At 49.8% G+C, this 27539-nt stretch overlaps 1 protein-coding gene across 1 annotated transcript in view; it reads left to right on the top strand.

Annotated features, from left to right (window-relative positions):
* Positions 1-27539, top strand: part of MYO18B (myosin XVIIIB) — a 239894-nt gene that overhangs the window by 35322 nt on the left and 177033 nt on the right. Inside the window, exons 12-14 of the mRNA XM_021703505.2 lie at positions 21171-21344; positions 24450-24540; positions 26236-26428. Coding sequence (XP_021559180.2) covers positions 21171-21344; positions 24450-24540; positions 26236-26428 — 458 coding nt within the window. The remainder of the gene's footprint in view (positions 1-21170; positions 21345-24449; positions 24541-26235; positions 26429-27539) is intronic.

Here is a 27539-nt window from a genome sequence, read left to right as displayed (position 1 = left end):
TTCACTCAACATAATACCCTCCAGTTCCATCCACGTCGTTGCAAATGGCAAGATCTCGTTCCTTTTGATGGCTGCATAATATTCCATTGTATATATATACCAGATCTTCTTTATCCATTCATCTGTTGATGGACATCTTGGCTCTTTCCACAGTTTGGCTATTGTGGACATTGCTGCTATAAACATCGGGGTGCACGTACCCCTTCGGATCCCTACTTTTGTATCTTTGGGGTAAATACCCAGTAGTGCGATTGCTGGATCATATGGTAGCTCTATTTTCAACTTTTTGAGGAACCTCCATACAGTTTTCCAGAGTGGCTGCACCAGCTTGCATTCCCACCAACAGTGTAGGAGGGTTCCCCTTTCTCCGCATCCCCGCCAACATCTGTCATTTCCTGACTTGTTAATTTTAGCCATTCTGACAGGTGTGAGGTGGTATCTCATTGAGGTTTTGATTTGGATTTCCCTGATGCCGAGCGATACTGAGCACTTTTTCATGTGTCTGTTGGCCATTTGGATGTCTTCTTTGGAAAAATGTCTTTTCATGTCTTCTGCCCATTTCTTGATTGGATTCTTTGTTCTTTGGGTGTTGAGTTTGATGAGTTCTTTATAGATTTTGGATACTAGCCCTTTATCTGATATGTCATTTGCAAATATCTTCTCCCATTCTGTTGGTTGTCTTTTGGTTTTGTTGACTGTTTCCTTTGCTTTGCAAAAGCTTTTTATCTTGATGAAGTCCCAATAGTTCATTTTTGCCCTTGCCTCCCTTGCCTTTGGCGATGTTTCTAGGAAGAAGTTGCTTCGGCTGAGGTCAAAGAGGTTGCTGCCTGTGTTCTCCTTTAGGATTTTGATGGACTCCTGTCTCACATTGAGGTCTTTCAACCATTTGGAGTCTATTTTTGTGTGTGGTGTAAGGAAATGGTCCAGTTTCATTCTTCTGCATGTGGCTATCCAATTTTCCCAACACCATTTGTTGAAGAGACTGTCTTTTTTCCATTGGACATTCTTTCCTGCTTTGTCAAAGATGAGTTGACCATAGAGTTGAGGGTCCATTTCTGGGCTCTCTATTCTGTTCCATTGATCTATGTGTCTGTTTTTGTGCCAGTACCATGCTGTCTTGATGATGACAGCTTTGTAATAGAGCTGGAAGTCCGGAATTGTGATGCCGCCGGCTTTGCTTTTCTTTTTCAACATTCCTCTGGCTATGCGGGGTCTTTTCTGGTTCCATACAAATTTTAGGATTATTTGTTCCATTTCTTTGAAAAAAGTGGATGGTATTTTGATGGGGATTGCATTGAATGTGTAGATTGCTCTAGGTAGCATTGACATCTTCACAATATTTGTTCTTCCAATCCATGAGCATGGAATGTTTTTCCATTTCTTTGTGTCTTCCTCAATTTCTTTCATGAGTATTTTATAGTTTTCTGAGTACAGATCCTTTGTCTCTTTGGTTAGATTTATTCCTAGGTATCTTATGGTTTTGGGTGCAATTGTAAATGGGATTGACTCCTTAATTTCTCTTTCTTCTGTCTTGTTGTTGGTGTATAGGAATGCCACTGACTTCTGTGCATTGATTTTATATCCTGCCACTTGACTGAATTCCTGTATGAGTTCTAGCAGTTTTGGGGTGGAGTCTTTTGGGTTTTCCACATAAAGTATCATATCATCTGCAAAGAGTGAGAGTTTGACTTCTTCCTTGCCAATTTGGATGCCTTTGATTTCTTTTTGTTGTCTGATTGCTGTGGCTAGGACTTCCAATACTATGTTGAATAGCAGTGGTGATAGTGGACATCCCTGCCACGTTCCTGACCTTAGGGGGAAAGCTCTCAGTTTTTCCCCATTGAGAATGATATTCGCTGTAGGTTTTTCATAGATGGCTTTTATGATATTGAGGTATGTACCCTCTATGCCTATACTCTGAAGAGTTTTGATCAAGAAAGGATGCTGTACTTTGTCAAATGCTTTTTCTGCATCTATTGAGAGGATCATATGATTCTTGTTCTTTCTTTTGTTAATGTATTGTATCACATTGATTGATTTGCGGATGTTGAACCAACCTTGCAGCCCAGGGATAAATCCCACTTGGTCATGGTGAATAATCCTTTTAATGTACTGTTGGATCCTATTGGCTAGTATTTTGGTGAGAATTTTTGCATCCATGTTCATCAGGGATATTGGTCTGTAATTCTCCTTTTTGATGGGGTCTTTGTCTGGTTTTGGGATCAAGGTAATGCTGGCCTCATAAAATGAGTTGGGAAGTTTTCCTTCCATTTCTATTTTTTGGAACAGTTTCAGAAGAATAGGTATTAATTCTTCTTGAAATGTTTGGTAGAATTCCCCTGGGAAGCCATCTGGCCCTGGGCTTTTGTTTTTTGGGAGATTTTTGATGACTGCTTCAATTTCCTTAGTGGTTATAGGTCTGTTCAGGTTTTCTATTTCATCCTGGTTCAGTTTTGGTAGTTGGTACATCTCTAGAAATGCATCCATTTCTTCCAGGTTATTTAATTTGCTGGCATAGAGTTGCTCATAATATGTTCTTATAATTGTTTGTATTTCTTTGGTGTTGGTTGTGATCTTTCCTCTTTCATTCATGATTTTGTTGATGTGGGTCATTTCTCTTCTCTTTTTGATAAGTCTGGCCAGGGGTTTATCAATCTTGTTAATTCTTTCAAAGAACCAGCTCCTAGTTTCATTGATCTGTTCTACTGTTCTTTTAGTTTCTATTTCATTGATTTCTGCTCTGATCTTGATTATTTCTCTTCTCCTGCTGGGTTTAGGCTTTATTTGCTGTTCTTTCTCCAGCTCCTTTAGGTGTAGGGTTAGGTTGTGTACTTGAGACCTTTCTTGCTTCTTGAGAAAGGCTTGTATTGCTATATACTTTCCTCTTAGGACTGCCTTTGCTGCATCCCAAAGATTTTGAATAGTTGTGTTTTCATTTTCATTGGTTTCCATGTATTTTTTTAATTCTTCTTTAATTTCCTGGTTGACCCATTCGTTCTTTAGTAGGATGCTCTTTAGCCTCCATGTATTTGAGTTCTTTCTGACTTTTGTCTTGTGATTGAGCTCTAGTTTCAAAGCATTGTGGTCTGAAAATAGGCAGGGAATGATTCCAATCTTTTGGTACTGGTTGAGACCTGATTTATGACCTAGGATGTGATCTATTCTGGAGAATGTTCCATGGGCACTAGAGAAGAATGTGTATTCCGTTGCTTTGGGGTGGAATGTTCTGAATATGTCTGTAAAGTCCATTTGGTCCAGTGTGTCATTTAAAGTCTTTATTTCCTTGTTGATCTTTTGCTTAGATGATCTGTCCATTTCAGTGAGGGGGGTGTTAAAGTCCCCCACTATTATTGTATTGTTGTCGATGTGTTTCTTTGCTTTTGTTATTAATTGGCTTATATAATTGGCTGCTCCCATGTTAGGGGCATAGATATTTACAATTGTTAGATCTTCTTGTTGGATAGATCCTTTAAGTATGATATAGTGTCCTTTCTCATCTCTTATTACAGTCTTTGGTTTAAAATCTAATTTGTCTGATACAAGGATTGCCACCCCAGCTTTCTTTTGGTGTCCATTAGCATGGTAAATGGTTTTCCACCCCCTCACTTTCAATCTGGGGCTGTCTTTGGGTCGAAAATGAGTCTCTTGCAGACAGCATATGGATGGGTCTTGTTTTTTAATCCAGTCTGATAGCCTGTGTCTTTTGATTGGGGCATTTAGCCCATTTACATTCAGGGTAACTATTGAAAGATAGGAATTTAGTGCCATTGTATTGCCTGTAAGGTGACTGTTACCGTATATTGTCTGTGTTCCTTTCTGGTCTATGTTGCTTTTGGGGTCTCTCTTTGCTTAGAGGACTCCTTTCAAGATTTCCTGTAGGGCTGGTTTTGTGTTTGCAAATTCCTTTAGTTTTTGTTTGTCCTGGAAGCTTTTTATCTCTCCTTCAATTTTCAATGACAGCCTAGCTGGATATAGTATTCTTGGCTGCATATTTTTCTCATTTAGTGCTCTGAATATATCCTGCCAGTCCTTTCTGGCCTGCCAGGTCTCTGTGGATAGGTCTGTTGCCAATCTAATGTTTCTACCCTTGTAGGTTACATATCTCTTCTCCCGAGCTGCTTTCAGGATTTTCTCTTTGTCTATGAGACTCGTAAGTTTTACTATTAGATGTCGGGGTGTTGACCTATTTTTATTGATTTTGAGAGGGGTTCTCTGTGCTTCCTGGATTTTCATGCCTGTTTCCTTCCCCAAATTAGGGAAGTTCTCTGCTATAATTTGCTCCATTATACCTTCTGCCCCTCTCTCTCTTTCTTCTTCTTCTGGGATCCCAATTAGTCTAATGTTGTTTCGTCTTATGGTATCGCTTATCTCTCGAATTCTGCCCTCGTGATCCAGTAGTTGTTTATCTCTCTTTTTCTCAGCTTCTTTATTTTCCATCATTTCATCTTCTATATTACTGATTCTCTCTTCTGCCTCATTTATTCTAGCAGTTAGCGCCCCCATTTTTGATTGCACCTCATTAATAGCCTTTTTGATTTCTACTTGGTTGGATTTTAGTTCTTTTACGTCTCCAGAAAGGGTTTCTCTAATAACTTCCATATTTTTTTCAAGCCCAGCTAGTATCTTTAAAGTGATGATTCTGAACTCTAGATCTGACATTGTACTAATGTCCGTATTGAGTAGGTCCCTGGCAGTCGGTACTACCTCTTGTTCTTTTTGTTGAGGTGATTTTTTCCGTCTTGTCATTTTGTGCAGAGGAGAATAGATTAATGAGAGAACAAAATGCTAGCAGAGTAACAACGTCCCCAGAAAATATACTCTAAACAAATCAGAAAAAACCTTCCAGAAAGTGGTCGCTTTTCTGATGAGAGAGTTGTTGCTCTTCTTTTCTTCGACCTCCTGTTGAGTTTGTAGGTGTTCAGAATGGTTTGATCCCTATCCAGCTGAATTCCTGAGAGGAGACGAAATCCAGGTCTCCTACTCCTCCGCCATCTTGCTCCGCCCCCCCTCGAAAGTTCTAAATTTCTAATCAGCGACCAGCCCCTGTCCTGAAGCTATTGAGGAATGGCTGAGACCCCAGCCATTCATTAGTGTGCAAAAAAAGCCCTCCTCACTTCAGAGATGCCAAGGGTTTTAGGAGTTGTGTGCCAGGGACTGGGGACAAAGACCAAATGTGTATTTATCCCAGGTACCAAGCCCATGCCGCAGCCCCAGACCTGGTGGCCCCATGGAAGACCACTGAGCCTGTGTGGATGGTCCCAGGCTGATGGGGCCCCCGCCCTCAGATCACCACGGGGTCCCACCGTACGCATGGCCTCTGTTTTGTTTGAGCCTTCGGCACCTACATCATACACAGCCCCAGCATCACTCCATGGGACTACTCTGAGCTTCCTCCTTTGGGGGGGGTCATTTCTTGTTCTTCCTGAAGCCCCCTCAGGCCCCCTCAGGCCCCTGTGTTCCTGCAGAGCTCTCCCACCATGCCTCTCCCCCACCCCCTTCTCAATCCCGTTGGCCCCTGTGACATGGCGCCCTTTATCCTGGGAGGCTGGCTGCCTGTGGGGTGGGGGACCGCCCTGTCACCAGCTGTGCCCTGGTGGGCACAGGCTGGAAGTCAGAGGCTTGCCTTCCCCCAGGATGTGGAGGGGAAAGGACAGGGGAGTTTTGCCGTCAGCCAGTCCTGGTTCAGATTTCAGCTTGGCCTTTTATCAGCGGGGTGTGACCTTGGCCAAGTTACAGAACCTGCCTGAGCCTCGGATGAGGGAGGGGGAGGGAAGGAGGGAGAAAGGATGTCCTAGAGCTGTCTGGAGGCTCCCTGAAGGTTGTGATGCTAATATGCCCTGACTCTGGGCCACCTCCCGCAGACAGGCAAGGTGGCTGCTGGCTTGGTCGGTTCATTATAAAGTGACTTGTTTGAAGAAGTCAACCCCAGCTGGCTGTTGGGTCTTAGGAAATGTGTTTTTCTGGTGGCAGAGGGGAGCTCCCCCACTCTGCACTGCATCTCCACCCCCCTTCTGTCTCTCTGCTTGCTGTCCCCGAATGGTCCTTTGGGAAGGCAGTGGGAGGACGTTCTGGGGCTGCCTCCACTTGGCAGGCAGAAAACCCTGGGTGATTCGACATCACGGTTTGTTTGCTGTTAACCAAGGCTCATGGCCTGGGCCATCCCTCGGGAGCCATCAGGAAACCACTCATCCCACCTCGTGTTTTTTCCTTTGGCAAAAAGTGGCCCATGGAACAATTAGCCAGTGCCCGTGTGTTTCGTATGGCAGCAAATGGAGGCTCTCTGGAGCTCACTTGATAAGGACAAAGTGAGGCACAAGGGAAGAGCAGGGGACCCGGCTTTGAATCCAGGCCTCCCCACCTCCTGGCTGTGGGATTTAACTTGTGCAGTGATTTCCCCTCTCTGGCCTCAGTTTCTGTGTCTGTAAAATGGTAATAAATCCACCTACCTTCTACAGGCATTCGATAGCCAGAGACTGCACGTGTAAGATGTGGCACATGGGAGATGTTCAGCCAGCTATGACTTGCTTCTCTGTGCCAAGTACTTGTGTTGCTCGGCGGTCTCTGTTGGCATTAAAGCAGGCCCGTGAGGTGGCCTGGGTGGTAGGTGAGAGCCCCTTTGGTGGGTGAAAAACATAAGCCTTTAAGAGGAGATGCTCCTCGCCAAGGGCTCACAGTGAGCCGTCTGTGCTAATGAAGGGCAGGTTCTGAACCAGAATCCAGGTCTGGACTCACAGTCCGGTGCTCTCTCCACAGCTTAGCAGAAGGTCCTGAGGGCCAAGGACAGTGCAGGCCAGTGCTCAGAGCAGCCAGGAATGACGCAGACCTGGGCTCGCATCTAAGCGGGGACTCCATCCCTTGTTAGCTTGGGGGACTGGCCCGGGTACCGTGCTGCGTAACAAATCAGCCCCAAGCCCCCATGCCTTACACACAATCATTTCATTATCTCCTGAGGCTTCGGTGGGTCCACAGTTTGGAAAGGCTCAGCTGGCAGCTCTGACTGGAGGTCTGTCCCGTGGTTGCAGTCTCATGGTGGCCGGCCCGGAAAGAACAGGGGCTGGAGGAGGCGGGGACTGGCTGGGCATCCCTCTCCTGTGTGGTCTCCGGTCTCCCCACATGGGCTCGTTTGGGCTTCCTCTTGGCATGGCAGCTTCAAGTGCAAGTTCCCAGTGAGCACCCTGGAAGCTGCATCCCCTTTTCGGAGCTGGCCTCAGATATCATGCAGCATCCCTCTGCCATGTTCTATGGGTGATAAGCCTTCGGCAGCTTCAAGGGCCAGGGGAACCAGACTCCACCCTTGGAGGGGGGCAGCAACAAGGTTCTAGAACGTGTAGGCGGAGAGATACGGGTGTGGCCCTGTTTTGCCACAGTGGCTTTGAGCAAGTCACTAGCTTTCTGAGGCTCAGTTTTCTGGCCTGTACAATGGGACTGAAAAGAGCAGTGACCTCACAGGTCCACCATACAGATGAACAGAGATGCTGTATGTCAGGGTCTGAGCCCAGAGCCGGGCACATGGTAAGTTCTGGTTGTTGGAAGTTAGGATACCACAGAGCTTATAGAATCCCACAGCCAAGGCTTCCTAGCTCCCTGCTGAGGTGGCAAGAAGACAGTTCTGCTCCCTATGACTGAGCCACCCAGGCACCCTCTGCTCCCTATTTTTGTTACATCCGCCTCTCCCCTACGAGCTCCTTCTCAGCTCCATCTAATTTCTATCTGTATCTCTGTCCAACCTCCACTCCCTGTCCCTCCATCTGGAAGGTTACCCTGTTAAGCAGAATCAAGGTTGGAGAGCTCAGAATTGAGGCTAAAGGCGTGGGCTCTGGGACCAGGCTGATCCGTGTTCAATCCCTGTTTTCCTGCGTGATCTCGGCCACTCCCTTGACCTCCGAGACTCAGTGTCCTCATCTGTAAATTCGGAATAATAATAGGGGTTACGTCCCAGGGTTCTTGTGAGGCTCACGTCACTTAATCTGAATCTGTGAAGCTCCATCATCGTGGTTATTAATGCTAGTATGATTATTAATGGAAAGTCTGTCCACTTCTGGTGGGGGATGCCGGGTTCCCCAGCAAAGCTAGAGTTTTCAAGGCTGACGTGGGCTCTTCTTTCAGGATCGCTGTGGTCCTGCCGCGGTAAGAGATGATGTGCACTCTCCCTAGAAAGCCCGAGACTGTCACTCTGCCTGCCATCCTTCATTACTTCACAAAAGCGACAATCATGTTCAGAATCCAAAATAGCCACAGGATGAGTGATGGCTGCCTGGATGGCCCCATTGCCTTGCTCTCCTTTTCCTCTGAAGGCCAATGGGAGGTTTAATTTATTATTCTTTCACTAAATTTGCCAGTCTACTTGCTGCTGACCCCTCTGCCTAATATATGACACCGTCAGGCCCGTATACAACCCGGGGAGGGGCCTCGTAATAGGGTGATGATAGCCCACTGTAATAAAGATGCCAGTACCAGAACGGATGGGGTCATAACTCGGGGAGCCCCGGGGAAGGGGGGGCACAGGAAAGAGAGACAATAGTCGTAATGATGGAGGCCCAGTTCCCCGCCTTCTGCTGGGAAGCCTTGACTTCCAGCAGCCAGGGCAGCCCATCCAAAGATCAGAGGAGGGGGCCAGATGCTCCCCGACGCTAGGGCGAGACCCTGCGTGCAGAAGGCCGGTGGGAGTCGTAAAAGGGAATCCCATCAACCCAAAGCTGGGACCGTATATTCAAGCACTATGTGAAGTGCTTTATTGGTTAGGGTTCATAAACGACCACACACATCATACCGTGAAGCTGTCTTCCTTTGAGAAATGGAAACCACGCAGAAGAATAGAGAGGAACAAAGGTCCCTCTGCCCCCCAAGGTGATCACTGGTAATGGTGTAAAGGGGACGTTAATCGCAATGGATGCGTCTAGACGGACACGCCGTTATTAACCCAAGTCCAGGGTTTCCAGCCGGGCTTCCTCATGCTGTTGTGCCTTCTATGGGTTGTGACAAATGTGTACCATCATGTTCTACCGTGATGGCATCCTACACGACAGTTCGCTGCCCTCGAAGGCTGAGATTTGCTGTTGTTGTTGTTGTTTTCTCTCTTAAACTTTTCTTTTTTTTTTTAAAGATTTTTTTTAATTTATTTATTTGAGAGAGAGAGAATGAGAGAGAGCAAGCACATGAGAGGGGAGAGGGTCAGAGGGAGAAGCAGACTCCCTGCTGAGCAGGGAGCCCGATGCGGGACTCGATCCTGGGACTCCAGGATCATGACCTGAGCCGAAGGCAGTCGCTTAACCGACTGAGCCACCCAGGCGCCCCTCTCTTAAACTTTTCGATTTGAAGTCATGATAGACTCACAGGAGGTTAGGGCAGGAACACACAGTCCCGTGAGCCTCCTCCAGCCACGGCACGGTCCGCAGTGGCGGGGACCAGCAACTGGGTCATCAGGATGTCCTGAACTCTCTTTGTTGACTGCAGGGACCTGCCCGTTATTGGGGGGAGGGAGGCGCTCCATATGTGTAGCCGCTCTCCTGTGGGTTGTTCAGGTTCCTTTCTGCATGTTGGTGTTCTAGACATGCTTGTAGGCAGAGCTGGTGCCTGGGAGCGAGCATTTTGGAGGCCTGGTCTCCTGGACATGGAACTGCCGGATGGAAGGGTGTGTTCAGCGCTTGACATTTGAACACGCATGGCCCGGTTAGCATCCCCTGGGCATTACCCGGGTCGGCTCATCGAACCCTCTCGAGTCTGCGGCGTAGGCACTTCTGTTTTCATTTCCATTTGCAGGTGGGTAAGTCAGGGCTCCGAGAGGTGAAGTCATTAGCTCAGGATCACACAGCTCTAAGTGGCATGAAGCTGGACCTTCTGTCTGCTGATCCCTGTGTCCCCGGAGGGCAGAGGGAGGCTTGGTGTTTCAAAATGGACCTACTGCCTCCACTCTGGGGACACTTCCTCTGTCCACCACTCCAGTCCTCTCTGTGCTCGTCTGCGCTCACTTCTGTTTCTGTAGGTGAAGCACGCCGGGCTCAGGGCAGCCAGGCCAGGCCCCCATCTGCAGTGCCAGCTCCCTGCCCCACTCCCCTCCCCCGACAGCAGCTTCTCCCTGCCTGGTCCACAGCCCCCACTCCCTCCTGCCCCCAAGAAGACAAGCCGCACACTTGTAACAAGGTGTTCAGAGCTCAGCGTCCAGGCGCCCCCTCTGTATTTTCCCTGACAGGGATTCGGGTTGGCGTTTGGGCCCCAGGTGGCTGGGACCAAGGCTGTTCATTTCTTAAGGCTCTGGGCGAAGGGCCATCACGTCACTGAGTCGGGAGGAGCAGGACAACTGCAGTCCGGGCCTATATGGTTTCTCCCTGCAGAGAGCCTCAGACGGCAAGCTTGGCCTCTCATAGCCGGATCTGCCCCAGCTGAAGCCAGGGAGGGCATCCCACCTGCCTGGCTCTGTGAACACCCTGCAAGGGGTTGGGGGGGGTAGCTACCTGCCTAGAAGGGGCTACGATCATGCCAGGCCTGAGCCCCTCTTTGGATCGGGCAGGGACGGAGGATCAGAGAGGGGAATGGCCTTGTTCAGGGTCACACAGTGAGGCCGTGGGAGAGGTGGGACTAGAATCCGAGTCTCTGGGCTCCTGGGCCATTTCTGAGTTCATTTTGCTCGGCCCCTCCTTCTCCCTCTGTCCTCCTCCTCCTTCTCCCCTCCTCCTTTCCTGTCTTCTCCTCTATGCCCTGGCTGCCCTGGGACACCACCCTCACTTTCCAAGACAAAATTTCAGTCTGATCAAGGGAGACCAACCCAGACAAGTGCACGGAAGATGCCCAGAGAACACTGTAGGCAGGGGACACTAAGTTCAAAGTGGTCAGCCCCACCCAAGGGGTCCTACCATCCTAGGGGACCCTTGAGCTGAATCTCCAAAACTGAGAAGAAAGTAGGGAGGGTGCTCCAGGCAGAGGAGCCTCACCCAGCGAAGGCACAGTGGCTCGAGCAAAGCCTGGGGCCTCTGTGTTCTCCCCACAAGGTACCAACCTAAGGGGCGATGCTGGGTTGACACAGGGCTCTGAATAAGAGGCGACTGGGCTCTACAATCTAGGGTTTGCACTGATCTGTCCTTGGACCCAGCATCCCCCAGGCCTGTCCCCTCCTGGGCCCCGTCCCACCCGCCTGCCTTTGTGCAGACACAGACCCCGCATCTCAGCCCTGCCCCAGCTGGTGGCTTGGCTCCCTGCCCGACAGCTGGTACAGCCGGGCCTATTCTGGGCCACAGGCGAGGATTTATTCTGCGTTTTCTGAGCATATTGAATTCATTCATTAAGCTGAAATGGCTGCTTGGGGATGTAAACAATTATAGTTTTTAAAAAGCCCGGCAAAACCCTGAAGTGGCCGGGGCTAGAAGGCGCCGCGGCTAGAAGGCGCCGCTCACCGGAGGCCCCACGCCTTGGGAGGCCGGAGTAGGGAGGCTGGAATGCCTGGGCAACCAGGTTTCGCAGAGGCTGAGCCACTTGCTTGCTGGGTGGCCTTGCCAAGGCCTCTCCCCCCCTTCTTAGCCTCTGTTTCCCGTAAACAATAACAGCAGCTGATATTTATCCCCTGCTTACTATGTGCGGGGCACTACTCTAAGAGCTTTGGCCATCTCAACAATTCCACGGAGTGCTATGACCGCATTTTACAGATACAGAAACTGAGGCTCAGAGAGGGGAAGGACTTGCTTCATGGGGGTAGACCAGATGCTCTCTGGGCTCTCTTTAAGCTTTGATCACCAGAGACCCTACTAACCTGTTATTGGGGAAGGCGGAGGGCAGGGGTGGGAGGAGGTGGGGGGCGTGGGTGAGGAAGAGCACTATGACTCCATTGCGCATGCCCCGACTCGCCATTCCGAGACAGCGTGCAACAATACGGAGGATAACAACCATGACCACCACGATGGACTTGTTCACTATTACTATTTACTGAGAATCCCCTCTCTGCCAGGCCTGATTTACGTGCAGGTTATTCCATTAAATCTTCATAGCCCTAGATGGTAGGTTATACCCATTTTATGGATGAGTCAGTGGAGGCTCAGAGAAGTAAAGTAAGTTATCTAAGGTCATGGATTTGGGAAGGGGAGGAGCCCAATTTTGGTCTGAGGACTTCCATCCTTGAAGCCTTCCTTCCTATTCTTTAGGCCACGTGATGTCTAGTAGTCCGTGGCGTCATCAGTAAATGCAAATCGTAATGAGACCTCTTCACGCGGTTGGTGCGTTGATGAGATCACGTGCTTACTCAGCACGGGGCCGGGCACGTGGTGAGCACTCGGGAAGCACCCGCTGTTGTTGGGCTCTCCTTGGGCCCCAGGAAGCAGCCCCAGAGGGGACAGTGTGATAGGTTGAATGACCCGTTCTTCTTGTTTTGCGGAGCGACACTTGACTGTAGAAACAGCGTTTGACTGGGGGCCAGCCAGGGCTGCTTTGGTCCCGACTTCTGCCTCACTAGCTGTGTGGTTCAGGCAAATGGCTCAGGCACCTGCTGCTGGCCCCGCCCCTGAGCCTTCGCTCCTAGTGTTCTTCTTAGGGTGACCAGTCATGCCTTCCACCTGCCCTGCGCCTTAGCTCAGATCACCGGCTCTGGGGACATTCTCAGCCAACTTCACATCCAGTGTCTCATTTCATCCTTCAAACAGCCCTCTGGAGAGGAGCCACCCATTTCACAGATACAAAACTCCTACTTGAGTAGGAGATGTGATCAGAGAGAGGACATCTCCTACTCAAGATCTCACAGCCAGGCTGAATCTGTCTTTGGATGTCCAGCCTCCGCTTCTTTCCATAGTTCCCACCACCCCAGAGATGCCATATCTGCTTTTTCCCTCTTGATCATAATAGCTCGGGAGACTCCTCCCCATGCCCTCTTCTCTTGTAAATTCCCGGTGCCCATCGGCATACTCTAGGTTCTGAGAAATCCTGTGGGAATGCAGCTGCATTTTCCTTGGTTTAATCTGATGCTGCCCCAAGTGATTTGTCTGGTGAGACTTCTTTTTCCAAAACACCTGCTCGTACTCCCCAGAGCACTGGGAGTGGTCTGTGCCTTGTCTTTCAGCCATTAGTGTGTGAACAGTGATTCCAGTTGGGTGATGAGTGATTCCAGTTGGGTTATAGATGGCTTATTGGCCAGGCCTTGCAGGGAGCACTGGTTGGGCAGACAGGCAGAGGTCCTGGGGCAGATGGCAACTTTCTCCAAAGCCAGATGGTGGAACGATAGGTCCAGGTGGGGAGCACAGGGGGACAGCAGGGACATGCAGGAACAGCCGTAAGAAGCAGGAAGGGCAAGGGTGCCTGGGTGGCTCAGTGGGTTAAGCGTCCGCCTTTGGCTCAGGTCATGATCTCAGGATCCTGGGATCGAGCCCCACATCGGGCTCCCTGCTCAGTGGAGAGTCTGCTTCTGCCCCTGCCGCTCCCCCTGCTCATGCTCCCATGCACTCTCGCTCTCCCAAATAAATAAATAAAAATCTTAAAAAAAAAAAAAAAAGGCAGGAAGGGCTTTGAAGTTCCAGCTTGTAAGAGGGTTGCATTTTCCATGGTCCCAACATTAGGACTTTGCCGGGCACCCTGGGTGGGGAGCTGCAGCTACGTGCATTGAGTTGGCTCCCGGAGTTTCTCTTGGTGACCCATTTGTCCCCTTTTAAGGGCAGAAATCTCAGCGTGATTGTCATCATAGGAGCGGACAGCTCTTGAACAGACCCCTTACTAAGCGACCTGCAAGTGTAACCTCACTGAGGCTTCCCAAGAAGTTCATGGGGGTAGATTCCCATTTTACAGAAGAGGAAGTGGAGGCTCTAGGAGGCGGCAGGACCTCCCTGACATCACGGGGCTTTAGGCAAGAGAGGTGGGATTCGAACCCAGGCAGTCTGTCTGCCGAGCACTACTGCTTTTTCTTCTAGCGTCTATAGACTTTTAGGCTTATCTCTTCCCTGCAGGTGGCCTCCTTCTTTGCAGACATTCGAATTGGAAACCTCTGTGTGAAGAAATGTGACCTAGATGCACCAGCGTTATAAATAAGTCACATAATGCTCAGTAATTCAGCAACAGCACGGCTATTGTTGGAAGTTGTTGAAAGGAGAAATAACTTGGTTATTAATAAATGCAGGAGGCCACAGTAATTGATAGCAATTGAACTCATGGTGCACGTGGGAAAGCAGTCGTGTTATTATTTTTTCTCTCTCTCTCGTTTTTTTTTTTTTTTGGTACTGAACATAAAGGGAAAAACCTGCCTTTGCAGGTGGATTTGAGCACCTCGGAAACTGGTCCCAATACATCCCTTTCCTCCTTCCTTTCTTCTGTCTCTCATTTGCTCCTTTGTGCATCCTCTCTATTCAAATCCCAGCCTGCCTCTTACCAGCAGAGTGACCCTGGGTAAGAGACTCAGGTAAGGCAATTTGTCCAGGGTCACCTGGTTAATTGAGGGCTCTTCCTCCTAAACCAGTGTTTCCTAAACTAATGTCTCATGGGGACATTAGACCTGCAAGATGCTCCTGAAAGCATTCTGAGGTCAAATTAGTCTGAACAGAATGTCCCCTTCTTGGAGATTCATCAGATATACTTTAAAGGCTCTGAGAAGTCCCGCAGTTAAGAAACTTCTTTCACCAAGCAATAACCAACTTGATATGACACAGGATTCTTCTCTGCCCACTGGCACTGATGAACATTCCATGGAACGACGGCTGTGAGGAGCCCCTTCGGGGAACTGAGCCCCAGCTGTGTGGCCGCTCTGCCCTGTTCTGTACCACTCTGCCACATGGAGAGTTTCTGACTCAGCCCTGTCCTTGGTGGTACACTGGCTGGAGCCAGGCCTCACCCCGGGTGTGCAAATGGCTTCAGAGGAACAGACAGACACAAAGAAATAACAGCCTATCAAGCCTTGGGTCCCTTTCAGAGAACCTTCCTTTGGCCTCAGTAATTGAAGGGAAATCCAAACCAAACTTGGTTAAGTGTGATCAGCCTCTCAAGCCCTCTCTGAGTCTTAGCACCTGACATGGGTCCAGCTGCTGACGCAAGCGTTCAAGGCCAAGACGGTTCCCGTGGGAGGTGATCCCAGGAAGTACTGGCAGGAAGTGGGGAAGGAAGGCTGCCACCGAGGGTGTGAGCCTCCACTGTGGGCAACTGGGGCTCAATCCCGCCAGAGACCTCTGGGAGGCAGCATAGAGCTCGCACCCAGAGTCATCCCACTCAAAGGGTGTCACCCGCAGTCATTGGTTGAGGGCTGAGGATTTTAATTCCATGGCCCTTCCAGCCTCCCCTTGCATGAGCAAGTGCCATTAAGAGAGAACACCCTTGTCAGAAGGGAGCGCAGTAAGCCCCAGGGGTATGGCGGATCTGTCACAGCTCTGCGGCAGGCCCTCCCCCCAACCCCCATGTTGCCATCTGAAGTCTGTCCCTGTTTCCTTTTTGACTTGACCTACATATAGCCCATGTGTATGCTCCAGCTAGATCTAAAGTGGGATATGTGGCAGTACCAGAACCGCCCCTAACCCCATGCCACTGACCTGGGAGTCGGGGACCTGGACTCAAGTTCTAGGTCACCCACTTCCATGCTGGGTGACTTAGGGCAGGCCAGTATCCCTTTCTGTGTCTCAGTAGCTTCTACTATAACATCAGGCTTAACAACACCCAGCCTGCAGACCTTGCAAGGCAGTTGAGAGATCAGCCAAGGTCACACAACTGTCCCCTCCCTCAGTGTACACGCACTCGGGTGTGCGTCCTCCAGGCCATGGCGAGATGCATGGACCATTTGTCACTAAGAATAAGAACAGACTTGGCATTTGCAAATGATTTTTTTTAATAGAGAACAGATTCAAGGGTGGGTGGTTCCTATCATACATGTGTTGTATTTATGTAAATCCAATGATGCGTGCAAAGCAAATGCGAGGCTGGAGGTTACAGCTGCGTATCTTTTTGTAAGTCATGGCCCCCAAAGGCAAGCCGCCCATTTCCTTGTTCGGCCGGAGGGAAAGCTTGCTGTGCTGGACTTGTGAAGATAAGCTGCAGTACTGTATGCTACGGGAAATTGATTCTCAAGGGGGATTTTAAGGGTACTGGAGTTTTTGCCTTACTCTCTGATTTGAGATTGATACTCATTATGAGAAAAGACCCCTCTGCACAGCACCATGCTTAGAATATTGAGCGCTGGGGTCAGCAGACCTGAATTCAAATCCTGCCTCTGCCCCTTACCAGCTTCATGGCCTTGGAAGGTCAGCCTGAGGTTCAGTTTTCTCATAATTCAAGGGGTGATGTTACTATTGACTTCACAGGGCTGCGGGGAGGATTAAATGAGGCAGCAGGGTTTAGCGCTCAGCCCAGAGCCTGGCATGGGGTGGGTGTAGAGTACGTGCTGCTGGCTGATGTTGTGATATTAAGTTCGCCTTTGTCATACTGTCAAACATTTGCATTCTGATTTCTTTTTCCTGGGTGGCTGAGACAGAGGAGGGGTGACAGGTGGGCTGCCCTGGAGCATTTCCTACTGCCCATCCCATGTCCTGTGCAGTGCTTGCAGAATAGGGAGAGGATCCCTACATAATGTGTGCGGAAGCCGGACTGTGCTTCTACCTGCCACGGGGTCCTGGTTCCCACCAGTGACTAGCAGGACGGCTGGCAGCCAAATCCATCAGCCTGAACTGATCTCTGCATTTAGCTTTGGCATCATTCTGGGCACAGGCTCCTCGTCTCCTGGTGGGTGGTGGGAAAGCACCTGGATTGAGTGTGTGATCCCCTTTGGAGGGGGCTAGAGGCAGGGGGAAATCCACAAACCCGCCCCACAAAGAGCGCCCTCCGAGCCAGCTCCATCCTGTCTGTTTCCATATCTGTCTCTCCGCCTCTCTCACTTTTGTTTCATCTTGTATTTGATCTTTCCAGTTAGAAAAGGCCGTCTCTAAGTTTCAGATGGCAGGTGCCATGGGGAGAGGAGAACAGAGATTCTCTCTCCCCGGTCTTTTGAAAAGCAGGGAAGGAAAGTAGGCAGGGCTGGCCACTATCGAGAAACGTGCATTCCTTTCTTGATTCCTTTCATCATTTAATCACCCACTTGACAAATGTTTATTGAGCACTTCCTGGCTCCGGCTCTGATCCGGATAGAGCAGTGAGCATACAGACTGTGTTGGAGCAGATCAGCAGGCGGCTACTGCATGGTCTGAGATCCGCACACGAGCCTGGGAATCCCGCTCGGCCCCTACTCCCTGAACTGCCTTGGACCAGAAGCTAGGCCTTGCTGGGTCTGTTCCCCACCCTTGAATTATCTCAGAGACTTTTGATGAGAGTAAAGGAGAAGAGGCAGAGGAAGCACCCAGCACAGTGCCCGGCACATGGCACGTGCCAATGCTTGATGGCTGTCCTTGTTCATCAAGTGATGGCTTCTTGGGAGAGGGAGCGATCGAGTACATGAGCATCACTTGGACAGGAATCTCCAACCCCGGCGGCATTCCGAGGACAGCTTTGTCCTTGGCTTTGGAATAGGTTGGTGGGAGGTGCTGAGCCAACATGTGTCCGCCTTTCCGTGGAGTTGGCTCAGAATCCCTGGGGGGTGGCCCACATCTGGAGCGCGCCGATTCATCATCCATCCCCCAAATCCTCTCTCGAAGCCACGTATAGAAAGATCTGCAGGAGGAGTCCCTGTGGCCACCAGAACGAAGCAATCCCTGTTGGGTGAGTTGTGCCCTCTTGGGTTTCACAGGTAGAGAAGGGACTAGAAAGTTATTGAAAGCCTTCTCGGGGCCAAGCACTCTGTTGGGTATCTTCCATGTAAGTGTAAACACATCACCCCATCCCTTTAGCCGTATGAAGAAGTGCTTGGGGTTTTATGATTCCATTTTACAGACGACGAAACTGAGGCTCAGAAAGGTGGGGCAACTTGCCCAAAGACTGGAGCTGGGAATGGCAGCAAGCAGGAAAGGGACTCAGATTCTGTCAGGTCCAGTGTCTATGTTCCTGTCCCTGCCTCAGGGGCCACCTTTCTCAGGCCCCATTGAAGAGGCTTTGGCTTCCACCCATGTCTGAACAAAGATAGAGGAACCCATGGGGTTGGATCTTGTGCACCAGTCAGCCTTCAGGGAACTGGAAGCAAAAAATGCATTTTCCTGGCAGAGCTCCCTGTGTGCTCCCTGGATTTCCCCAGCAAGATGCTGCTCAGCGAGCACACTGGGAAATATCCCCCTTGTCAGGCAGGATTTAGAGTCAGGTTGAGGCCGTTCACTGCTCCTCTTTTCAGGGCCATTGCCAATTCCCTTTCTGACTTCTCCCCAGCTCAGTGAGGTACAGAAGATCACTGTAGGCAGAGGGTGGGAGGAATATTTTGGAGAGTGGCGGAAGAAGGTTGACAGGTCAGGAGAGCGACAGGACATCGCCCATCTAGAACATTATCTCTTATTTAATTCCCTTCCAACCCCCAACACAGGAAGAAAGAAGTCTCATTCAGGGCTAGCCGTCTTTAAAATCTCGAATACTCTCTAATCTTGCATTTTGACAAAGAGAGGGCAAACATGGCCTGGGTGCTCAGTCGTTAAGCGTCTGCCTTCGGCTCAGGTCATGGTCCCAGGGTCCTGGGATCAAGCCCCGCATCGGGCTCCCTGCTCCGCGGAAAGCCTGCTTCTCCCTCTCTCACTCCCCCTGCTTGTGTTCCCTCTCTGTCTCTGTCGAATAAATAAATAAAATCTTTTAAAAAAAACACAAAAAGTGAGAGGGCAGACGTCCTGCTCCCAGGTAACTGTATCTAATTAGAATCTAAAGATACTTTTGTGCTCATATTGTATTTATTTCTCCTTTCTGTTTGTGACAAGTGATAATGGTGTTGGTTTGCAAACTGGCCCCCCCCTCATGGAGGGAAAGGGGAGGTCAAAGAAAGCGGCAGACCACTCCCGATGGGTAGGCAGCAGGTGTAATAAGCAAGGAAACTTACATATGAACCTTGCCTCCACTGGCCAGCCCTGTACATTTCCACACCCACCCACAATCTTAAAAGTTTACACAGAGTCACATAGTCCAGATGGTCTCAACAACAACTTCCTCACTCAAGGCTCCTACTTGAAGATGGCTCTTGCTGGGCAAAGGTGGGCAGAATGTCCGTTTCACATGGGAGGGGGTGAGGAGTCACCTGTTGTCCTGGGGCCAGCCTGAAGGTCAATGGGCGGTCACATACTCTCAATGGCTCCCTCCAACAGTTGGGTTCTCATTTAAGATAATGCTATAACATTTCCTTTCACAACGTATTTAGTTAAGTGAAAAAGGTAAGTCCATTTTAAAGAAAGTCTGATCTAGGGTCACAAAGATACGGCAAATGTCCTAAAAATGGTATTTGACGGGTTGATTTTGGTGAAATAGTAGTTCTAGTACTTAGTGTCCATCTGATTTCTGGTGATGTCTCTTAAGTCAGTTTTCTCATCTGTAAAATGGGAATGACAAGACTGCTTTCTAGGACCTTTGTGAAGATTTCATGATAATGATGATGATGATGATGATAAGAAGTAATCACAGCTACCATGCATGTACTGATTTTTTCACCTGTCACACCTGGGACTCAGATGCAGGCTTTCTGACTCCAGAAGCTATGAGCTGCACAAAGGTGACATGTTGAATAAAATAGGGTCAGTGAGTGGTGACTGCTTTCATCACCGCCATCATCACGTTCTTCATCATTTTTGCAAGTGGCAGCACTTTTTATTAACTGTGTTACCTCCCCGAGACTCAGTGTTATCATCTGTAAAATGGGAAACCTCTCTTGTGAGATCAGTGCTGAGTGACTGGCACCGAGGAGGATGTCAATAAGCATGGCAATTTGTGGACCCTCAGTAACCCTGGGGCCAGAGCTCCTTTCCCTTGAGTAGCGAGTTCCACATAAAGTCTTTGTCCAAATGTCTAATTTTGCCTTAAACAAGGCTGCTTCTTCAAGATGTCTTCTTGAAGAACCGGGCCCTTCTGACCTCTTTCTGTTGGATTGAGAAATCTGTTGGCAGTTGTGATTTTTATTTCAAAGAAGGAAACACGTTTATGGGAAGATAAACAATGGGAGGAGATTCTTTAAGGATAGCACCATTATTTGTTTTAATCAGCCATTAATTTTTTATTTGGATTACAAAATTAAGACACAACCCCTGCAGAAAATTTAGAAAATACAAAATCCCCTTATCCAGCTAGGACTGTTAATATTTGGATATATTTCCTTTTTACTATTTTAGTTATTTACTTGTTTATTTAAGAGAGAGAGCGAGCAAGGTGGGGGGGCAGAGGGAGAGAGAGAGAATCTTAAGCAGACTCCACACTCAGTGTGGAGCCTGATGTGGGGCTCGATCTCACAACCCTGAGATCATGACCTGAGCTGAGATCAAGAGTTGGACGTTCAACCGACTGAGCCACCCGGGCGCCCCTTAGTATTTTATTTTACAACACTTTAGAATGATTTACATAGTTGGCATGATACTCTAGTACAGTTTTCTAAAGCTCTTCCTTGGTTCTTTAGGTAGCCACCTCCTTCTCACCTTTCATAACCCAGTTCAGATATCACATCCTCAGATAGAGCCCTCTCTGACAACCATGGATCCACACGGATGCTCTCAGTTTCTCTTGACCTCATCTCTTGTTTTTATTTTCTCCTTAAGGGGAAAAACTTGACAATATTATCACCTGAATTTATCTTATTCATCCATTTGTTTACTTGTTTATTGTCTTACTCTAACCTCAATAGTTCGTAAGCTCCATGAGGACAGGCACCTTGTCTGTCTTGCTCATCATTGATTTCCCAGTGGTGCACTTCTTGTCACATAGTAGGAGCTCAACAAGTGTGTTTTGAGTAAATGGGTGGGTGGTGAGATGGTTGTGTGAGTGGCTGGGTGGGTAGTTGAATGGATAGGTAAGTGGGCAGGAGGGGATAGTGGATGGGTGGATGGATAGGTAGGTGGATACGTGAGTGGACAGATTACACTTTTACTATCAGTTCCACAATTCCACATTTAGAGGGTCCATGTGATCATTTTAATTGTTCTGAAAAAGTGAACAATGCAAATTATGAGGAAGTAGGATAAGCATGTCTCTTGGGAAACCTGACCCCTGTCCAGGCCGGGTGTTGCGGCTCCCTGCTGAGGGGGGGTAGTCCAGAGGGTGGGCAGTGGTGAGACCCCTGAGGTCCTCTTGGGAGCCCACCCACTCCATTCCCAGGACCTCACCACCATACTTCTGCTGTGTCCCTCTTGCAGTGGGCCGGAAGCAGTTCATGCGGTTTGAGTGGGCAAACCACGCAGCTGAGGCCTTGGGCTGTGAGTACGAGGAGCTGAACACGGCCACCTTCAAGCACCACTTGCGACAGATCATCGAGCAAGTGACATCTGGGCCGAGCCGACGGGGCCTTGAGGAAGAGGAGACCAGCTCAGGTGCTGTTTCTCTGGGTGGTCTGGGTTCCCCCCTGGGCCAGGCCATCAGACGCTCCAACACGCCTTCACCTACTCATCAGGACCTGCTATATGCAGACCTTCTAGGTGCAAGGGAGGCCCCTGTGGGCAGAAGTGGACTTGGTTCCTACCTGCACAGGGCTTGTGGCCAACTGGCGCTGTCCAGGGTCCTGAAGGTTCTGCTGAAACCTGGGAGGGCACCCTGTGCTATGGAGAGGGGACACTGTGAGCAGTGCCAAGGGGCCAACACTTTTCCATTGTTGAGCCCCTATCTTGTCCAAGGAAGGCTGGCCTTCCAGTTTGAGGCACAGAAATAAGGCTGGATGGCTAGAGGGGCTGGGAGGCTAGTAGATGAGGCCAGTAGATGAAGGGTGGAGGGTGGTCAGCTCATGTAGGACTCTGCAAACTAGAGTTTTTATGCTAGACCCATGAGAAACCATGCAAAGGCATAGGCAGGGAATGCCATGATTTGACTTATTCTTCGAATGGCTTAGCTAAGGGGAAGCCTGGGGAATGGGTGGGAGAAGGGAGGCCATGCAGGAACCTACACAGGTTGCCTAGTGAGATACTGGTTGTTGCACAAGGACGTGGTGGTGGAGCTGGGATGGGAGGGACATGTTCAAGGTCTGCTTCACATGTAGAGATGATAGCATGGGCCTGGGGGCGGGGTGGATGGGAAAAGAGGGATCAGGACAGCTTCTAGGATTTTAGCCTAGGTGGCTGGAGGAACAGGAGTGCTTTGAATTGATGTGGGGGGAAGCCAAAGGGCTTTGTATGGCACCCGCTGGAGTGTGATCTGCCGGGTCCCAAATCTGCAACCGCCACCAGCTAGATGCCTTGGCTGCAGGAGGTGAGGGCAGAGGGACCTCCCGGAGCCCCAGGAGTCTCTGAGAACTAAAAGTGACTGTCCCAGAGACTGCAGAGTCTGGCATTAGTCGCAGTGTTTTGAACCATGGTTTTGGGGCTCATCTCTTAGAGGCCCCTGAGGTCCTCAGAGCTGCTCCACTCTAGGGATCTCAGCTTGGTGGCTAATGTCGCTGGGAAGCCACTAGCCTTTTGTTTGCTTCTAGGTCCAGGTATGAGCTGTAGTCGGCTTACAGTTCCTCCTCCTCTCTGAAACACACGCACACGCCCCACAATCATACACATAGAACACACACACCACATGTCCATGGACACACACCACACAGGCAGGTATACACACCACACAGGCACACACTGCAGGAGACACACAGACGTGCACAGATAAATGAGCATGCTTGCACTCACATTCAGATATTAACACTAATTACCTCTCAGGCCAAGGTATCAAGGGTAGTTGAGAAGCAGACAGGGGACCAGCAGGCTTAGGAGACATGCTGAGAGGCTGTGGGTTGCCTAGCAACCGCCCAGGTTGGGGGTGGAGCTACCAGAGGGAGGGGAAGTGCTATGGGGCCACAGGGGGCTGCCTGGAATGTACAAGCAGGACTGTGTCTCCAGCCCCACTGAAGATGTGAAAATCATGTTTCTGATTCTGGGGATGGAACCAGCACCAAAGGGTCAGGATTTCCGATCTGACCCGCCCCTCCCAAATTCTCACTCTGCTTTGTTCCATGCACCCTCATCAAGGCTGGCTATTTTAAGGGGCCGTGTGTGTGTGTTTAAACAAAACTGAGACCATGACTATATTAATCGTTTGTGAAGCATTTTTATTCCTCCTAACGTGACAGGTAGGCGCTTTCCCCCGCTCATTCAGTACGCGTTTATGCCTGGTTTTAAGCACTCCTTTGTACGGACTACAAATTATCTAACCCATTTGCTATTGTTGGATATTCAGGTTGTTTAAAAAAAAAAAAGCAATTTTCATCCAATTTAATCAACAATCGGGAGAACGTATGTACCCAGAAATCTTTGTTTCTCTGAATATTTCATTAGGATAAAAGCCCAAGAATGAAATTATTAAGTCCAAGCATATGAACATTTTATAGCTTCTGACACAGAACTGCCAAATTTCCCTCCAGAAAGGGGGAAGAACAAACATTATCCGAGTGCCTACTATGTGCCAGGCATTGGGGGTTTGGGAGCCAACGTGGTCCCCATCCTCGGGTTGTTCCCAGCCTGGCGCCAGTTCGGGGAGGGGGGCGCTGTTGTTAACAGCTAACTCCACAAGTAAAAATATACTGAGCTCAGTGCTGTAAAGGCAGGGAGGCTTTGTCCGTCTGTGTCTGGCCTGTTTCACGTAGCCTAACGTTCTCTGTGTTCATCCACATTGTAGGGAATGGCTGGATTTTCTTTTTTACGACTGAATGATCTACTTCATGTCCCCATTTATATGTGAGATCTAAAACAGTCACACTCATAGAAGCAGAGAGCAGAGCGGTGTTGCCCAGGGCTGAAGGGAGGGGGGAAAATGGGAGAGAATGATGGAAGGGTAGATAGTTTCTTTTGTGCAAGATGAATAAACCCTAGAACACCGATGAATAAGTAGATGAATAAGACGACCAGTGGATGAGTATGTCCACTGCGCAGCATAGAGCTGCTGGTTACCATGCTGTATTGTACACTGAAAATTCTTTTTAGAGGGTAGATCTTATGTGAAGTGTTCTAATCACACACTTAGGCACAGAGAAGGAGGGAGGAAACTCTTAGAGTTGACAGGCTTAGGGTATTGTCCCGGTGACCTATACTTATCTTCAGGCTCATCAGGATGTATACATTAAATAGGTAAGTAGGGCTTTTGGTATGTCAGTCATACTCTAGTCAAAAACTAATTAAAGAAAAAGGAGCAAGGTAGGACTGGGAATTGGCTTAATAGGGGTGGTAATCAGGGCAGGCTCCCCTGAGGAGGTGACATTGGATTGATCCCCGAGGGATGAGCAGGAGCGCTTGTTGGAGAAGAGGTAGGGCCAGGTGACACAGAACCGGGTCTGTCCTGATAAGACACTTGAACTTGATTCTAAGAGCGTGGGTACATCATTTCAGCAGTGGAGGGATGTATGGAGGGAGGGGGTTTCTCTGAGGCCAGCAGCAATGCCTGGGGAGTGTTGTCCTTGGCCCCAGGCAAGGTCCTGACCACCGATATCCACCCTTCCTTCTCTCCCTCTCCAGGGCTCAAGATGACCGGTGCAGAGTGTGTGGAGGGGATGGCCTCGGGCCTGTACCAAGAGCTCTTTGCAGTTATTGTCTCACTCATCAACAGGTAACGACTCTTCTGCAGATACACAAATGAGCCCAAGCACTGGGCACTTTAGCACAGTGGGGTTTTTGGGGGGGGGCCGGGGAAGAGTGAGCTTTTGAGCTGGGTAGTAGTGCTGGGTTTAAATTCCCCCTTTGGCAGCCGAAGGCAAATCAGTTCAGCTCTCTGACCTCCCCTTCTGCACCTGCAAAAGAGCTCTGTCCCCCAGGGCCATGGCGAGAGATTAAAAGAGATAATGTATATAAACAATTCTTCCTGATAGCGATCATAAACCACTGACAATGAAAGCAAACAATTTGCCCCCCCCCTCCCCCGCTAAAGTAAAACAATGGCCGGTGCTCCTGGTTTCACTGGTCTTGCATCATTGACTCTGCACATCAGCCCATTTTACAGCTGAGCTAACGGAAGCGCAGAGAGGTGGGGCTGGAAGGCAGTTACAGTGCTGGGCTCCCACCTCACACCTTCACGTTTGCCTGAATAACCTGCCACACCGCTCTGGTCCATTTCTTTTTAAAATTTTCTGCGGAGGGTGGGGTACAGCCAGGGTCTGGTTCTGGAGGGAGCCAGGATGTGTCTCTGAAATGCACCTACCAGGCTGCAGCGGCCGGGAGCTGGATGTCTATCACCGTAAGGGCTTCCCACCCTCCTCCCCGAAGGCGGGAGGCATCATGAGGCTTCCGACATCCTGTTAGCCGGGCTGAGGCTGGTGCGGAGCGACAGGGCAGCTGGGGCTCTCGGATGACCCTGGGACACGGAATCTGCCTGCTCTCCTATCACTGGAGCAATTACCATCTGAGGCCACAGACACAGTGTCTAGAAACCAAAGGGGTCATGCGTGCTTAGAGGAAGGCGTACTGGGAGTGGGAAATGAACCGCTGGCGAAAGAAGCTGCCTCAGCCCACAGAGGGCGGCTGCTTCATCGCATCCTTTAAACTGCATCTCGCTGATGCTGAACCCACTCTCCTAGCACCTACAAGCCTCTCGTAGACGCCTGGCTTTCTGAGCATTAACTGACAGTTTTCACGCATGCATGTGTGGTGGCTGATCTTCTTGGCCCCCTGATACAGAAGGAAAACCTTGGCAGGTCGTGCAGAAGAGCTAAGGTTGAAATAAGCAGCCTGCAGAGCATAGGGCCGATCGTGATAATAATCATAATGTCAGGCCACCTTTACTGAGCACGAACCCCACCGCCAACCTGGCCCTCGGAGCCTGGATGTCTCATCACCTCCAGCCCTCCTGGCAACCTTCTGGGTTGTGGCCATCCTTGACCCTTTCCCGGCTGAGGCCCAGAGAGGTTGGGTAGCTCTCCCAAGACACACAGGCCCTCTGTTGCAGAGGGAGGGTCGGAGCCCTCGTGGGATCGTCTCCAACAGCTCTCAACTCCTGCATGTTGACGCCAATAATCCCTTCTCTCTCCACCCTGACAGATTCATCAAAATGATGCAAGGCGGTGGGGGCTTGAAAGAATCCTCATTTAACAGTTGGGGAAACCTTAGCTCAGAGAGGTTGAGTAACTTGTCCCAGGCCACACAGCCTGTAAGTGGTGAGCCTCATTTTGGCGCCAGATCTACTGGATCCCCACACCCACCCAGCGTGCGGCCTCAGTTTCGCCGTATCTGCGATGGTGGGGTGGGAGGCTTGGGCCAGCTGGGCTCTAAGATTCCACGTGGTCTTGAGGCCTCCCCCATCTCTCCCCAGGTCCTTCTCTTCCCACCACCTCTCCATGGCCTCCATCATGGTGGTGGACTCTCCGGGCTTCCAGAACCCGCGGCACCAGTGCAAGGACCGGGCTGCCACCTTCGAGGAGCTGGGCCACAATTACGCTCATGAGCGCCTGCAGCTGCTTTTCTACCAGCGGACTTTCATGTCCACCCTGGAGCAGTACCGGCAGGTAGGCCTGGGCTCCGTGGAGGGCGGGAGGCCGGCTGGCGGGGGTGGGGGGGAATGGTCAGGTCCTTCAGTCACCCTTGGCTTCATCCCGTTTGGCCCGCCACTGAACGAAACCCTAACTCCAGGCTCCCCAGCTCTCTGCCGCTCCCCTGCCTCCATGCACGGCTCCCTACAGTTCTCCCAGGGAACTTGGGGCTCCCCAGGCCTTGCTTCCCCGGCGGGTCCCCTCATTAGGGTGACCTGTTCCTCCTCGCCCACTTTGCCCCAGCTGAATGCTCCTCCTCCCACGTGGCTTGCATCTTCCCCGTGGAAAGCCCTTCATGCTCTGGGGGTGGGTGAAAATTCTGGATGGGAGGGTTTGCCCGGCCTTTGGATCCTGGGGTGGCAATACCTAACAAAGCCCTAGATGCACTTCTCTCCTAGGAGCTACCCTCCAGACACTGGGAGCACGAACCTGGAAACACGGGTAGACACGTTCCAGCCTTCTCTTGTTTTAAAAAAACTTAAATGGAAATATTACACTTGCCCAGAAAATGCACACACCAGTAGCGTACAGCCCAATGAATTTATCCAAATGAACATACTCACGCACCTGCCCCCGCCCAGGGGAAAAGTGGAATGCTGCCAGCACCCAGGACGGCCCCATCCTACCTACTCCCTTCTTTCTCTCTGAAGGGGGCCGCTTTGACTCCTGCAAGATGTTGGAAATGGCCATCTGTTTATCAAGAAGATAATGGGTATTGAAATTATGGTTGTTTTTTTTTTTTGGTTAGAGCTTGCACAGCAAGAAACATGAAAGCATCAACGTGGATAAATCTCAAACAAGTGACATTGATGATGAGTCCTGGGGTCCGACTTTAACTGTATCACTTATTGGCTGTGTGGCCTCAAGAAAGTCACTCACCCTCTCTGATCCCTGATTCTATCACATGTAAAATAGAAGTAGCAATATTCCTGTATCATCTATCAATTGCCACAATAATGCTAGATACTGAAGTACCCCAAAACATAGTGGCTTTAGATACTACCTTTTGTTATTGCTTACATTGGGTTGTCTGGGCAGTTCTCTGGGCTTGGCTGAGCCAGCTCTTGTGTCTGTGGGCAGATTCAGG

Source organism: Neomonachus schauinslandi, chromosome 14 (assembly GCF_002201575.2).
Source record: "Neomonachus schauinslandi chromosome 14, ASM220157v2, whole genome shotgun sequence".
Taxonomy (NCBI): Eukaryota; Metazoa; Chordata; class Mammalia; order Carnivora; family Phocidae; genus Neomonachus; species Neomonachus schauinslandi.
Note: the sequence above shows the minus strand (reverse complement) of the source record. Positions and strands in the feature narration are given on the sequence as shown.